This window comes from Elephas maximus, chromosome 1 (assembly GCF_024166365.1).
Source record: "Elephas maximus indicus isolate mEleMax1 chromosome 1, mEleMax1 primary haplotype, whole genome shotgun sequence".
Lineage (NCBI taxonomy): Eukaryota > Metazoa > Chordata > Mammalia > Proboscidea > Elephantidae > Elephas > Elephas maximus.
In genome coordinates, this window is record NC_064819.1 from 183,932,009 (window position 1) to 183,948,547 (window position 16,539).

Genomic DNA, 16,539 nt, shown 5'->3' on the forward strand with positions numbered 1-16,539 from the left:
TTTTGGTATTTAAATCATTGCAAAGAAACCTTTACTGTATCATAATTAAATTGAAGAATCTCTTAAACAATTGATACCTTTATATCCCAAGTTATGAGGCTGAAAAGATTACTCCAGCTCTATCTCATTTAAAAAGCGAAGATGTCACCCTGAGGACTAAGGTGCACCTGACTCAAGCCATGGTGTTTTCAATTGCCTCATATGCATGCGAAAGCTGACAATGTAAGGAAGACTGAAGAAGAACTGACACCTTTGAATTGTGGTGTTGGTTAAGAATATTGAATATACCATGGACTGCCAAAAGAACAAACAAATCTGTCTTGGAAGAAGTACAATCAGAATGCTTCCTGGAAGCAAGGATGGCAAGACTGAGTCTCACATACTTCGGACAAGTTGTCAGGAGGGATCAGTCCCTGGAGGACATCACGCTTGGTAAAGTAGAGGGTCAGCAGAAAAGAGGAAGACACTCAACGAGATGGACTGACACAGTGGCTGCAACAATGGGCTCAAGTATAACAATTGTGAGGATGGTGCAAGACCAGGCAGTGTTTAGTTCAGTTGTGCATAGAGTCGCTATGAGTCGGAACTGACTCGACAGCACCTAACAATAACAACAATAGTTCCATCTCACATATCAAACAATTTTAGTCCTTTCCTCTAAGATCTTATTCTCTACATAACTGTTCGTCTCTATTCCTCTGTCTCTTTCCTCTTTAGAGAAACAAATCAAAGTGAAATATTCAAATACAGGTACTGTTTTTTTAAGATTCCAGGACCTGAGCATTTTCTAAACTTGCTATATACCGTCACATAGCTTCAGTTCAGACCAAGTGGAGGGTTTTCAATTCTTACAATTGTGTCTGTAATGTACCACTCAACACTTAATTGCACCCTGCTAACTCAGAACTACAGCCACTCCAGAAGTCCACCTTTCAGCCATAGATTAGACGGGCCCATTAAAAAAACAATAACCCACATGAGGAACATGCTTCTTAATTCAATCAAGTTTATGAGACCAAATGGGCAACATCTGCCCCAAAGCAAAGACCAGAAGGCAGGAAGGGACAGGAAAACTGGACAAACGGACATGGGGAACCCAGGGTAGAGAGGGAATGGGGGAGAGTGCTGACACAATGTGGGGATTATAACCGATATCAGAAAACAATCTATGCATAAATTTTTGAATAAGAAACTAATTTGTGCTGTAAACTTTGATGTAAAGCACAATAAAAAAATAACAACAAAGAAATAAGAGGCAACGCGAAAAGCAAAAACCAAACCCACTGCCATCAGATCAAGGTCGACTCATCTACTGAAGTTAAATTCTAGAGCTAAGTATATCCAATATGCCCAAGTGCACAAAACAGCACCTCAGGAATCACAAGAGCCGCATTTTAATAAACAGGAATTAAGACCTATATGGTTAGTTCTCCCTGGATTAAGAGGTTTTTCTTACCATATATATTTTCATTACTTGTCACTCACCTGACATTAAAAATTAAATATTACAAAATTAAATATATTTGTGAGGCTCTAAGTAAATGAAAGTAATTAGGTGCCATTTGGAATTTAAAGATGCCCATTCCAGAAATTAAATGGCATAAACACAAAATGTATTTGCCAACTTAATGAAACAGAAGGAGACATTGGGGAGATACAAAGGGATTACACTGATTTTGAAGCTTCTCATAATAAATATTTAGATACTTACAACTTTCTCCTCTGGAGAAAGAACACCCTCTACTGTCACTATCTGGTACTGCTTATGTTTTAAATTTCCCACAAATTTCCGAAGTTGCTTGAGGCTGTTAGCCTCGATGTCTTGCTTTAATAGTTTTTGCATTTCTCGAGAAGGACACCCAGGATCAAATATTAGTAAACATAATGTTCGGTTTTTTCTTTCTTCAATTCCAACAACTGTTCGACTATGACCTATCAAAAAATAACACCTATACATATATCATTTGAATCTACAATACAGCTATACATACACAGATATGTTACTATATATACACATATCCCCCCATGTATAGTGTGTGTTTAGAATATAGTCAGCCCCTCTTACATATATGTAGCTGAGCTCTCTCACTCCTAAGACACAAGAGTTGTTTAGTTCTACTTCCTAAACTTCAGTTGTCTTTCCTTCAACTTTATTTTCCTAAAGCCTTCATGACAAAAAAATTCTACGTCTATTCTGCCATATATTCTACTTTTTCTTTCCCAATCCCTTACATCCCTTTTATTAAAATTATCTCAAATGCAAGGATTTGAAATTTATCTACCCTAGAACAAAAACTCTCCTGGTTCCAAAGGTAAACAAAAGTTATATATACTAGAATTTATTGGGGAGGGCTTGTATTCCTAAACAATTAAATTTCTCACATTTACATCTCCTTATATTTGTCAGTCCAAATTATCCACTCAACAAAATTATCAAGTGCCCCTAACGGGCACCATTCTGGGCAGTTATGGATAAAACAATAAACAAAGCATAGAAACATGCCTGCTTTATGGAGCTTAGAGAATTCTAACAGGAAGAGACATTCTATAAACAAGGTAAATAAGTAAAGTATATTTTATGCCAGAGAAATAAAAATAAAGCAGAGGCAAGAGGTAGGAAATGCTAGCAGTGAGGGGGTATAATTTTAAATAAAGTGGTCAGGAAAGACCTCACTGAGGTGACATATGGGTAAAAACCTGAAGAAGATAAGGAATGAACAACGAGGGAAGAGTGAACCAAGTAAAAGAACCTGAAGATTCCAAGAGTATCATCCTTTGTTACCCAGATATCTATTGTAATGACAAAGTAGCTCTGGAAATTAGACTAATGTTACAATACCTCACCCTGTTCTATCCCTGTTATCAGAATCTTAATCTGTCCTAAAGCAAAAGCCAATTCATTCGTCTTATAAACATTATTATCTGTGATTATACTAACCTTGATGCTGAAGATAGATAGGAGGCTTAGATGTACACACGACCTTTGGACTTCCTTCCCTCTCTGAAGAATAGTAGTTTAATATCCACTCAAATAAGCGAGGGTGTGTACCCAAAGGACCAGTCGACTTATGAAAATCAACAATATGACACCTATAAAAAATTGACGAATTAGATTACTTAGAGAATATTTTAAAAATAATTCCATCAAGGGTATTACCAAATAATACAAAAAAATTCTCAGTTATGGACTAATTTTATTTCCTAAGAAGAAAGAAATTAAATACAAGCTTTTATAATTAGCCTGGAAAACTATTTTTGTGGAGGAAATAAACTACTAGATAACTATTCATAAAAAGGTAGATGACAAACATATTCCAATATATAAAATCTCCATGAATAGTAAAGGAGAACTATACTTGACTTTTAAAAGTCATCTACATATGGATTACAGCTTTTATTCTAAAGTCTCTAAACCTGATGATAAGTTAGAAGCTGGCTTCTCATTTTAACACCTTGAAAGCCACTTACAGTTATCAAAAATATCCTGAAAATTTTTCCCATCAGCTAAGATTCCAATAACAAGCAAGAAAAGAATGCTTGTAAAGATCTTAGAAAAACGTGTGTTCACCGACACCTATACATCTATCTCCCAACTACAAGAAGATCATAGTGGTACTCTTCCCTCAAAAGGAAGCTGTCATAGTTATCTAGTGGTGCTATAACAGAAATACCACAAGTGGGTGGTTTTAACAAACAGAAACCTATTTTCTCACAGTTTAAGAGACAGAAGTCTGAATTGAGGGTGCCAGTTCTAGGGGAAGGCTTTCTCTTTCTGTTGGCTCTAGAGGAAGGTCCTTGTGTCTTTGAGCTTCCACTCCTGGACAATCTTCATGCAGCGTGGCATCTCTCTCCCTCAGTACTGCTAGTCTTGCTTGCTTGTTTAATCTTTTATATCTCAAAAGAGACTCATTCAAGACACACCCTATACTAATTCTATTCATTAACATAACAAAGATAACCCATTCCCAAATGGGGTTATAACCACAGGCATTAAAAAAGAAAAAAAAAAAAAAAAAACCCAGTGCCTTCAAGTCAATTCTGACTCAAAGCAAACTATACGACAGAATAGAACTGCCACATAGTTTTCAAGGAGCGCCTGGTGGATCTGAACTGTCAACTTTTTGGTTAGCAGCCATAGCGCTTAACCACTGTACCACCAGGTTTTCCAACCACAGGCATAGAGGTTAGGATTTACAACACATATTTTGGGGAGATACAATTCAGTATATACCATTCCACCCTTTGGCCTCCAAAAATTCATGTCCTTGCCACATGTAAAACACATTCACCCCATCACATCATCCCAAAAGTCTTAAATCAACTCCGAGTCCAAATTCCATTCTGGGGCCAAATTACTCTTCATCTGTGAACCTGTGAAATCTAGAATAAAATTTATCTGCTTCCAAACTACAACAGTGGAACAGGCACAAGGTAGACATTTCCATTACGAATAGGAGAAACGAGAGAGAAAGAAGGGATAACACGTACCAAGCAAATCTAAAATCTAGCAGAACAAATGACTTTAGCTCTCAATGTTTGAAAATAATCCTCTGCGCTCTGAGACCATCTGGACAATGGTCCCGCCCTCCAGACTCTGGGTGTTGTCCAGCTGTCTAGATTCCGGATGGAGACCTCTCAGCCCTGGGCTTCAGCTCTGCCTTCCAGGCCCTCTGAGATGGCAAATCTATTCCATCGGCTTTGGGCAGTCCCATTCTCCTAGTCCATCTGAGTGGCAACCCCACCCCCTCATCCTGGCAGGTCCTGTTCTTCTGCCTATGGGTATGGCAGCCCTGCCCCCTCAGCTCTGGGCAGCAACTCCATCCCCCTGACACCCCTTAACAGCAGCCCCACGCTCCAGAACTGAGTTGGCAAAGATCCAACTCTTTGAAAGCTAGGAGGCTGTGGCCCCCACCCAGGAGGCCACGGCCTCATCCTTTGATACCAAGAGGGCCCTGCTTCCCATGCTTCTACCAACAGTTCTACTGATCTCTGAGCTGCTCCAGGGATGGTCCTTTTCTTTTCCTGGCGGACAACAGATACAGCTCCTTTAGCCTGTTTCCTGCCTGTAGAATTCCAAGAGGCAGACAGCGTTCTTTTGTTTTGTTCTTTCTCTTGTCCCCTTCAGTCTAAGCTGATGGGTTTTCTGCTGTGATAGCTGGTTAAACCCATCAGTCACAGGCTTAATCTCTTTAACAAAAGATTGTGTAGCCATATCCTTGGTGAACACTCTAGGATACATGTCCTTAGTTTGTACAAATTTTCCAAATCTTTAAGTTGTGTTTTCATTTTGCACAGTTCATTTTTAAGTCCATCTCTTTCCTCTTACATTTTACTATAAGCGGCAAGTAAAAACTACACGGCCCCTTTAAGACCTTGCTTAGAAATCTCATCAGCCAGAAATCCAAGTTTATTACTTAAAAGTTCTACCTTCCACCAAACATGTGAACATAACTGAGACAAGTTCTCTGCCACTGCATAAAAGGCATCACCCTTCCTCTGTTGTCTAATCCCAGGTTCATCGTTTTAAAGCCATGCCAGACACACATTTAACAGCCACATTTCTAGCAACCTTCTGTTGCTGGTGCCATATGTGTTCTCTAAGAGGACAGAGACTTTCTCTATCACTTTCCTCACTTCCTTCTGAGCCAGAATCATCTTTGACATCCATAATTCTACCAACACTCTCTCCAACGCAATCTAGGCTTTTATTATTAGTCACCTTAAAACTCTTCCAGCCTCCACCCATTACCCAGCTCTGAAACTGATTCCACATTTTTTAGGTATCTGTTATAGCAGCACCCCATTCCCAGTACCAAATTCTATCTTAGTTATCTAGTGCTGATATAACAGAAATACCACAAATGGGTGGCTTTACCAATAGAAATTTATTTTCTCACAGTTTAGAAGACTACAAATCTTAATTCAAGAGTGCCAGCTCTGGGGGAAGGCTATCTCTTTCTTGGCTGTGGACAAAGGTCCTTATCTCTTTGAGCTTCTGCTCCAGGCCAATCTTCACGTGGCTTGGCATCTCTCTCCCCACATCTCTGCTTCTCTTGCTTGCTTGTTAAATCTCTTTTATATCTCAAAAAAATTGACTCAAGACACACCCTACACTAATCCTGTTTCATTAACATAACAAAGACAACCCATTTCCATGGATTATAACCACAGCCTTCCTAATCCAGTGGTTAAGATTTACAACAAATACTTTGGGGGTACACAATTCAATCCATAATAGAAGTCAACCTTGAATAAATGGAAAAAAATTTTTAATCAGAAGCACTGTTCACACTTCTCAACAAGCATTTTGAAAAGATCAGGTAAAACCAAACGCAATGAATAGCTTCACTATCAGTTCAAGCTAGCACAGATACCATGTTCTCATCTCTCTTAACAATAAAATCTCCAAATATGCCCAAGTTGTAGTGGTTGTTAACTTTAGCCTCAGAAAATTTTATGTTGATAACTTATAACTGGAAGCCCTGGTGGCATAGTGGTTAAGTGCTACGGCTGCTAACCAAAGGGTGACAGTTCAAATCTACCAGGCACTCCTTGGAAACTCTATGGGGCAGCTCTACTCTGTCATATAGGGTCGCTATGAGTCAGAATCGACTCGACGGCACTGGGCTTGGTTTGGTTTTGGTCAACTTATAACTAATGGCTCAATTTTAAGTGCTCAAGTGAATTTCTGTATAAATTGTTTAGAAGTAGGAACAGCGCTTATGGGTTTGCACGTTTAGATTTAGAATTTGAATTGTACCTTACAGCAAAAGAATGATATTTAAATAACTAGAAAACAAACTCATGATACAATAAAAAAGCTTTTCTAAGGACAAAACTATTTAAGGCACCAAGAAAGAAGCTAAATATACCAGACATTTTAGAAGAAAATTTTCATTTCCTGAAAAATCACTTAAAAGTTCACAAACATGACATAGTTTATAACCTGAAAGTGTGATTAAACTGGTAAAAAGAAAAGCAAAAATGAATTTAGAAGGCAGTAAAATATCCCTTTAAATTTAAGTAATTCAAGAAAGTTATTATATATGCAACAGTGGTTTTTTCTATTTAAAATGTAAGAAATATTTTTACCTCCAAATCTAATCAATTAATGTGGTAAAACTGACATAAACACTGGTTACATTACTTAGAAACAAACATAAAAGGAAATATAAAGCCACAAAACTCAAGGCAAACTTCCCATTAAAAGTGAACACAAGCATCTACCTCTGTTTCCTCTTGAAAGCCCAACAACATAATCCAAAAGGAAAAAATAATTTAAACACCTAAGGAAAAAGGGAATTCAAACAAACAAGAAATGGCCACTCATTTTTAGAAACTGGAAAGCAAAAGAAGAAGAAACATAAAAGTGAACAAAAAGAAAACAGACAATTTGTCTCACAAAACCCCAGAGAAGCTGGAAGCTTAGAAGCACCAGATACTGAGAAGAACAGCGAAGGGGCTAAAATATGATATTAATTGACAAGTCTGAAAAGAAGGCAGATCACCCTCCAATTGCCCTTTCCACCAATACAGGAGCTCAAGGAAGGAGAGTAGAGAGCACTTTTCTGAATGCCCTTTGACAAAAGACATTTGTAGACTGATACCTGAGAGTTTCCCAACCAAATGGCAAGCTTCCAACTAAAACCGTTCAAATGAAATCTGCTAATCTACAAGCTCCACGCAGTCAAATAGCACTTACAGCACTTTCAATCAGCTTTTTAATGCCTCATTCCTTACTGAATGGACAACTAAGTATGTACAAGAGTTAGAAGAAACCTTTCAAAAGGGAAAAAGATAAAATAAGCAGACATGAAAACAAATTAACATGGAGAAAACAGAAAAATGCAGGGAACAGAAAGAAAATTTTGGGAAAAATTTTATTGCAACCATAACAAAACATGATGCTATGAAATTACCCCTTAAAAATTAAGAAATATGATTGCTAACATAAAACTTCTCAAGAGAAGCTGAGATATAAAGTTGAGTAAACTTAGAAAGTAAAACAAAAAGTAAAGATAATAAATAAGGGGCATTAGCAATAAACTTAAAAGATCAAAATTCAGTGGCCAACAGGAGTTCCAGAAAGAAAAATAAAGAAAAAATAGAGGCATCCTAATTATCCACTAACAACAGTTCACCCACGAGCTCTTATTACGTGCCCATCACAGTTTTAAGTACTTCAGAAGTATTATCTCATTTAATAATCACTGCAACTCTATAAAGTAGCTACTATTAATATCTTCTTTTATCAACGGTGGAAGTAGGGTACAGACTGGTTAAGTAATACATCTATTAAGTAGAAGAGCTAGAAGCAAACACAGGCAGTCTGACTCTAAAGTCTCAGCTCTTAACCACTATACTAAGATCTTAAAACTCACAATACCAAATTCAAATAAAGAAAATGTCCAACAAAATAAATCAAAGTTCCACAACTCATGGTAAAATTTCATAATATCTGGGCGAAGAGAAGATCTGAAAAAACATCCAAAGAGAAAATAAATTGGTTATATCTAAAGGAATGAGAATCAGATGGCATCTTATCTTCTTAACAGCCATACTGATAGCTAAAAGTTGATGGAGTGACAACTTCATTTGATGTGAAAATAACTTTGAATTTAGCATCAGATGTCCATCCAAACTATCATTTAAGTAATAAGGACTAGCCATCCTTTCTTACGGAGCTAATGAACAAAGCACTCGAGTAAAAGGGGATAATCCAAAAGGAGGAAGACAAGGAGTTAAGGAAAAATCCAGGCTTCAACACAAGAAAACAGTGAAGAAATACTACATGATGATAGCTGTGCAAGAAACCAGAAGGCAAATAATCCAGATTAGAGCAAGGAGAACAGAGAACTCCGAGGAGGTCTCCAGGAGCAAGGAGAGCCTCAGATCAGGTGATAAGGAGAGTGTTTGGAAAAACTTAAGATTATGATAAAAGCACATAGTACTAACTCAGAAAATTTGTAAAAGCTTTTCAGGAAAGGACATAAAATCAGCAATGAACAGTATTTACAGTCAGGATGATGGAAACTCTGACTTTAATACAAACGTAGATAAAACCTTAGTAGAAGGATGGAGAGTGGGCAGGTGGAAGATATAAAAAGAATGCAATACACAATGTTTAAAATTGATAAACCAGGATACAACTGTGAAAACATGCTATTTAAAAACAACGGAAGTAACTGTTGCTTCTCAGAAATAGGATTTGAGAGTAAAGAGGAGCATGAGACAGGGAGTGAGTTGCCGGTTTTCATTATAAGCCTTTCAGTGCTACTTAGTTTTAATTAACTATCTATATACACAGTTAAAATAAATCCTTATAAGAAAAAGTAGTCTCCCAGGGACGACAATCACATTAACTTTTGTTTTTAGGTACATACTTTACCCTGAGAGAGGTCAGGAGTGTATATATTTCGCATGCTCCAATCCAGGCCTTTGTTCCCTGTAACCTGTTATTGAGTTGAGAGGCTCCCTGCGGATCAAACCCTTCCTTCCACGCATCTTCAATCATAGACTGAATTTTAGGAATGCAAGGAATTGACATACCTAAAATTATACAAGCAAACATGTTACATGAGTTAGTAAGGTGTTCAATAATATCATCCAGCAGTATACCACGTACTAAAAAAATAACCTACAACACAGTTTTTAAGACTGTTACCTCCGACATCATGTAGTATATCATTTTCTTCTCCTCCCAGCAGAATTCGGATTTCTAATGTAAATACCCACTATGTCATTAAAGCTATTAATTGTGCTTGCTATATACAAATTCGGAAACCCTGGTGGCATAGGGGTTAAGTGCTACGGCTGCTAACCAAAAGGTCGGCAGTTTGAATCTGCCAGGCTCTCCTTGGAAACTCTATGGGGCAGTTCTACTCTGTCCTATAGGGTTGCTATGAGTCGGAATCGACTCGACGGCAGTGGGTTTGGGTTATACACAAATTCATTCATATCATATGTACTTGATCAGATGACAAGTTTAGAGTACTGTATGTCACATACCTTTCAAGCAGTCATCATAAGCATCATTTTGTAAAAGTGATGAAAGTAGCATTTGGAAATTTCTGTAGCCACAACCCCAACCTTTGTCACCTAAAGAGGAATGAAAGTGATCCACCGCTGCAGAAAACCACACATGTCTCACATCTGTGGCAGCATTCTGATAATGTCTATGAAGTGCTTCAATAATTCCTAAAGTAGAAAAGAGATTTAGAAGATTTAGAATGATGTGTTACCACTTTTAAATGGCTGAGTCTTAAATTTCTAATATCAACCTCTCCCTCAAGTTCCACATCTAAATCCTATCAATTACATCTTCTTCTTTACCTTCTTACCGCTACAACCTTAGTTCATGTCCTTGCTTATTACTACTATCCAAGTTTCCTTACTCCCGCATATGGCTTATTACACTGAATTGAAATTGTTTGCATCTTTCATCTCTGCATCTGCAGGGGAAAGCACATATAACTGTTGAATGAATGTTCTTCTTGTCTCTCCACTTCATTATACATACTGTCAGAGAGCTCTCTTTCTCTGAAGCTTAGTTCTAAATTAAATTGCTCCCAATCAAAAAATTTCAGTAGCTCCCTATTACCTAGGGAACAGTCTTAATCCATTGTCTATAAAGCCTACAGCAAGCTAACTTCAAACTTGCTTTATTTTACACCATTCTTCTTGTCATAATTTTGGCTGTGGCCTAACTTAACACATTAAACATGATTGTGTCCATCGAGTTTTAATTCAGTTCCAGTGGTATATGGAATAAATACTACTCAGATAAAAAACCACAATAAGTATTTATTTTAAGTATTGCTATAAATAAGGAACAGAATTACATCCCTACCTTATGTCTCTCTCTCATAAACACACACACAGAGAAATAAATTCCAGGAAGATTAAAAATAAAAAATATGAAGAGTAAACTCTAAACATTTAAAGAAGATATAAAGAAATAGATTTACAACTTCATAGATAACGAAACATCTTAAACACGACTCTGAGAACACAAATAAAAGATTGAGAGGTATGATTTAAATTTAAAAATTCTAAATAAAAACACCACATACAAAATTTAAAGGCAAACCAAGGACCTGAAGAAGATATTTACATCTCATATAACCAACGAAGAATTAGTACACTGAATACTTAAAGAACTTCCACGAACCAATTTAAAAAAAAAAAAGATGGCAAACCACCCAATAGAGAAAAGGACAAAGGAAAGGAACAGATAATTCGTTGAAGAAACTCAAGAGTAATTAGAGAAATAGAATTTAAAATATGCCTCATCTCACATGCCACTAAGTTACAAAAATTAAAGAATGTCACCCTATAAAGTATATGTGAGAATACATCGGTGTGAATGTAGATGAGTACAGCCACTTTGGAAAAAAATTCAGCAATACAGTAATAAAGTCAAAAATGTACGTGGCCTTCAACCTAGCATTTCCAGTCCTGGATGCACTAGAGAAACTCTAAAGGAAACTGGTTCATAATTTGTAAGAGTGAAAAACTGGAAATGATCTAAATGACTGTCAACCTGAAAACAGATAAATGTTGTATAATTCACACAAGGAAGTACTATATAGCGGTCAAATGGAATGAAGCACAGCTATAAAAATCAACATATTTGAACAAAACCAATTATAGCTTACATGTAGTATAATCATTTAAACACACGTAAGATATTACATATTGTTTATGGACACATACATATATATCTGGCAAGAATATTAAAATACGTATGGGACTGATAAGTACCAAATTCAGGATAATGGTTACCTTTGTGTGCGAGGAGGGATTAGGATCAGAAAGGGTATACAAGGGACTTCAAATACATGTGAAAGGTTTTGCAGAATTTTAAAGACTGTACAAAGAATGTAAACTATCTCCTTAATAGTTTTAACATTGACTGAATGCTGAAATAATATTTTGAATACACTGGGTTTCAAATATTAGAATTAATTTCACCTGTCCCTTTTTACTTTTACTAATATGGCTACCAGAAATCAGAAATCACATACAGCTCACTTTACATAGAGCACTGGTTTGCATGGTAAGCACTCAATAAAAACTTTTCTTAAAGGTTCATTTTTAAATGTCAAGTAAATTAATACAATGTAAAAGTGAATTATTTTTAAGTGCATTATTTGCTGTAAAACTAAGAGTTTCCAAGTTTCAAAATAACACAAAGTTACTTTTTAAATAAACAGGCTCACCTAAATCTATACAAACCATGGATTATGAAAATTAAGCAGAAGTCAAATAATTCTTATTATTATTTCAGAGGTATATGAAATACTGAAAGCATAATTTTGATATTTAAGTACTTACCAGAAGTTTTTGTTTTTCCATCATCAATACCAATAGCTAATGATTCCATCATATCAGCTTTTCTTCTATGAAATTCAGATGGATGCATCCTTCCCCTATTTACTTCTATTTCCATATTTCGTAGTTGCTGCTGTTTATATCCTCCAGAATTATCTAAACCATATTGTCTCTATCAAGCAGAAGAAAGAATGATTAATTTTTATGTCCCTGTACCTCAGTGAAGATGGAAACTTACTATAATTTTATTTACTTGGAAATGTATTTTGAAACATTCTGACATACAGATTTTTATACAACTTAAATATTTTTGTGAAAAATATGTCATAAAATAATCCCTGACTCAATAATGGCCCTTTCATATAAACAATCACTGTGACAAGAAACTTGTTTTTCTTGTAGTAGAGAAAATAGGGGATCTTGTCTTTCTACTACAGACATTATGAAGGCAGACATGTTCCAAATATACTACCAATTTTTTCAAGGAAACTTGTCGGTCTTTGTTCTTCTCAGGCTAGCCCACAAATGCCTACTAAATCCGTAATGTATTCAGTCAAACATTTTATATAACAAATGAACTATGATTTTGTAAATTGGACTGAGAATCTCAAAGAATATGCATAAAACTTCTACGGAAAAGCTTTCTGAGAGCCAGTTCTAAACAACTAGCAAAGTTATGTAATAAAACCCCCTTAAACATTGGAAATTTTTGTACTGATGTTCGTAACTACATAAGACAAAGGCTAAGGAAAAAATCACATTTCCTTCTTCCTCTGAATCCAGGCGAGTGACTATTTTCCACGTAAATGAATCACCAGTGAGAAAAATAGTCTAAATTAGATATTCCAAAGTGGACTCCAAGGAACAATAACAAAATGTGAGATGTCTAAGAAAAAAATACAGATCAAATAAGTTTGGGAATATTACAATATGTACAATGCACATTAGCACGTCAAAGGCTCTGAGAAGTACTGAAGTATCCAAACCTATCTGACCATAACCAAAACCAAACTAAGCCCATTACCACTGAGTTGATTCCAACCCACAGCAACCCTATAGGACAGAGTACAACTACCCTGTAGTGTTTCCAAGAAGCGGCTGGTAGATTCAAGCTGCCAACCTTTTGGTTAGCAGTTACATCACTTAACCACTGCACCACCAGGGCTCCTATGTGATCATAAATCCTATTTATTCACATACTACCTACGAGTCAGAATCAACTCGACGACAACAGGTTTAACAGGTTTTATCTACTAACTCAGTATGGATTACATCTCAACACAAAGAAAACAAAAATCTTCACAACTGAACCAATAAGCAACATTATGACAAACAGGGATAATACTGAAGTTGTCCAGGATTTCATTTTACTTTGATCCACAATCAATGCCCATGGAAGCAGCAATCAAGAAATCAAATAACGCATTGCACTGGGCCAATGTGCTGCAAAAGATTTCTTTAAAGTGTTGAAAAACAAAGATGTCAATTTGAGGACTAAGGTGCACCTGACCCAAGCCATGTTTTCATGCATGTGAAACCTGGACAATGAATAAGGGAGACCAAAGAAGAACTGATGCCTTTGAATTCTGGTGCTGGCAAAGAATACTGATTATGGAATGCCAGAAGAATGAAGAAGTCTGTCTTGGAAGAAGTACAGCCAGGGTGCTCCTTAGAAGCAAGGATGGCAAGGCTTTCTCTCAAGTACTTTGGACATATTATCAGGAGGGACCAGTCCCTGGAGAAGGACATCACGCTTGGTAGAGAGTTAGCAATAAAGAGGAAGACTCTCAACGAGATGGACTGACACAGTGGCTGGAAGGATGGGCTCAAACACAGCAATGATTATGAGAATAGTGCAGGACGGGGAAGTGTTTCGTTCTGTTGTACACAGGGTTCCTATGAGTCAAAACCAATCTGATGGCACCTTATAACAACAATCCTACTCACACAGAAAAGAAGCATTAAAAAACTTTACGAGCATTCTTAGCACAGATAACACCATAGTCCACAGCAAATTAGGACTGAAAACGTAGAAAAGTCTGTTAAAAATTTAAATACATTAATAATGTAACAGACGCTGCCAATTTAGTTCAATAGATATCACCACTTAAGATAACTGAAATCTCAGATACCATCAAAAAGCATTTTCCATTAAAGAGTTCTTTCTAAATGCCTGAAATTGACATCTTCAAGATTCTGTAAGACTTAAATGGGATATGTTAATTCTAAGTATAGGTTTCTTGTTTAAGTATCTGTACAAACACTTAAGGTCTGAGTCTTGGTTTCCTCATTTGCCTCATCAACTTACATGGGTTTAAGCTCAGGCTTTACCACTTAATAGCTGCCTGACCCTGAGCAATTTACTTAACCAGTTTTTGTCTCCATTTCTTCATCTGTAAAAAATGGGTTAAAATAACTTCTTTAACTTCCTACTTGGTTCCCCCTTCTATTCTTGGGGATATTCAATTCACAACTAATTTTCAGTGCACTTCTGAGGCTATGTACAGTGACTTACTCAGACCCTTACTCATTACCAGTGACTTACTCATTACCAGTTGTTGGAAGGATTTTAAGATGCTATAAATGAAGTGCTTACATCAGTATCTGATCAGACTTGAGTACTTACAAGTGTTGGCTGTTAAGAATTATAGAATATATATGTAAAAGAAATTTTGAATGATAAGGACAAAAAAACAACAGACTGAAGTTTTGAAAGCATGTTTAAAAAACAAGAACTCTACCAAACAAAAATATTATAGTTGCTATTCAACTTTGTACCTGCAGCTTCTGAAATTCTTCCAATTCTTGTCTTGATTCTTCAGATCTCCTCTTTCTGTCTTCTTCCTGTTGAAGCTGGTGAGCCAATTCTAGATCCCTGGAACACTGGGCTCTATCCATATCTATTAGATATTTTTAATGTTTAGAATAAAGTAACTGCTGCAATCAAAGCTTACTTACCAATTAATACATATTTTTAAAATAGAGTAAAGGCTATTATTTTGGCATTTATTCACAACTCTTATGTCATGAAACCACTAAGTACAAATTCAGCAAAACTTAGAACTACTTCTCTAAGGGAATAGCCTCCATTCAAATAACAACTAATATCCACTGAGTGTTTAAGCTGTGACAAGCGCTGTTCATTAATTATCTCATAAGGAAGCCAGGGCTTAGAGAGGTTAAGTAATATTCTTCATCAGTGCTCCTTAATACAATGAAGGCAGACTTTCATTTTAAAGAAATACTAAGAGGAGGGAAAAAGAAATAAAGAGCATAAAATATACATTTGTAAAGTACAGGTGTTAGATCATAACTTAATTATAGCCTGGCTCCAAACAAACAGTACTTTGTAACATCTTTCCCTGCTTCCTCTATCCAGAGTCCTGTAGATCCATTAGTCAGTGGCTTCTAGCTAACATCATGTCTTTTGACCTCCCAACTTGATGTTTTAATTATGTATTATGTATTTCTTTATTTTCAAACCCCTTAAGTCTCTGCTACGTCTTCCTACTTGGTCCCCCCTTCTATTCCTGGGAATATTCAATTCACACTAATTTTCAGTGCACTTCTGAGACTACGTACAGTGGCTTACTCAGACCATAACTTTCTCTCATTACCCACTACAGGCTTACAGAATAAGAAATGTACCATACAAGGTCTATTGTAAACAAGAGTAAGAACTATCAGACATTCAACTTCGAAAGGTTTATTCTCCCATAGTCTTCTCTAGTTATCTTGTCCAAAGAAAGATGTCACATTAGGTGGAGTAGTAGTTAGTAGGGAACTACCAGAATAGAGGACTGCTCTATCTTTGCTCCAGGAATTCTCATTGTGGGGTTAGGGTGAGTAAGCAGGTAACAGTGTACATGAAGATCATTGACACTGGAATAAACCAAACCAAACCCATTACTATCAAGTTGATTCTGACTCGTAGTGACCCTATGGGATGAGTAGAACTGCCCCCACAGAGTTTCCAAGGAGCACCTGGTGCATTCTAACTGTCGACCTTCTGGTTAGCAGCTGTAGCTCTTAACCATTACACCACCAGGGTTTCCGAAACTGGTAATAGGATCATTGATATTGGACACTAAAGAGCCCTGCATCAACAGGAGATAGCTATGTTCCTTAGGAAAATGAAACCACGTAGAAAGCAATCAGTTTCTTTTAGAGTCTACATTTTGCTTCAGAGGGATTAAGAAATTTATA

General features: G+C 36.5%; 1 protein-coding gene across 5 annotated transcripts in view; it reads right to left on the bottom strand.

The window, feature by feature from the left end:
- Window positions 1-16,539, bottom strand: part of ZUP1 (zinc finger containing ubiquitin peptidase 1) — a 29,407-nt gene that overhangs the window by 2,202 nt on the left and 10,666 nt on the right. For all 5 annotated transcript variants that reach the window (XM_049899700.1, XM_049899690.1, XM_049899670.1 and 2 more), the window contains 6 exons: window positions 15,112-15,233; window positions 12,337-12,505; window positions 10,009-10,197; window positions 9,384-9,549; window positions 2,939-3,090; window positions 1,712-1,932 (listed from right to left, as the gene is read on the bottom strand). In XM_049899700.1, coding sequence (XP_049755657.1) covers window positions 1,712-1,932; window positions 2,939-3,090; window positions 9,384-9,549; window positions 10,009-10,197; window positions 12,337-12,505; window positions 15,112-15,233 — 1,019 coding nt within the window. The remainder of the gene's footprint in view (window positions 1-1,711; window positions 1,933-2,938; window positions 3,091-9,383; window positions 9,550-10,008; window positions 10,198-12,336; window positions 12,506-15,111; window positions 15,234-16,539) is intronic.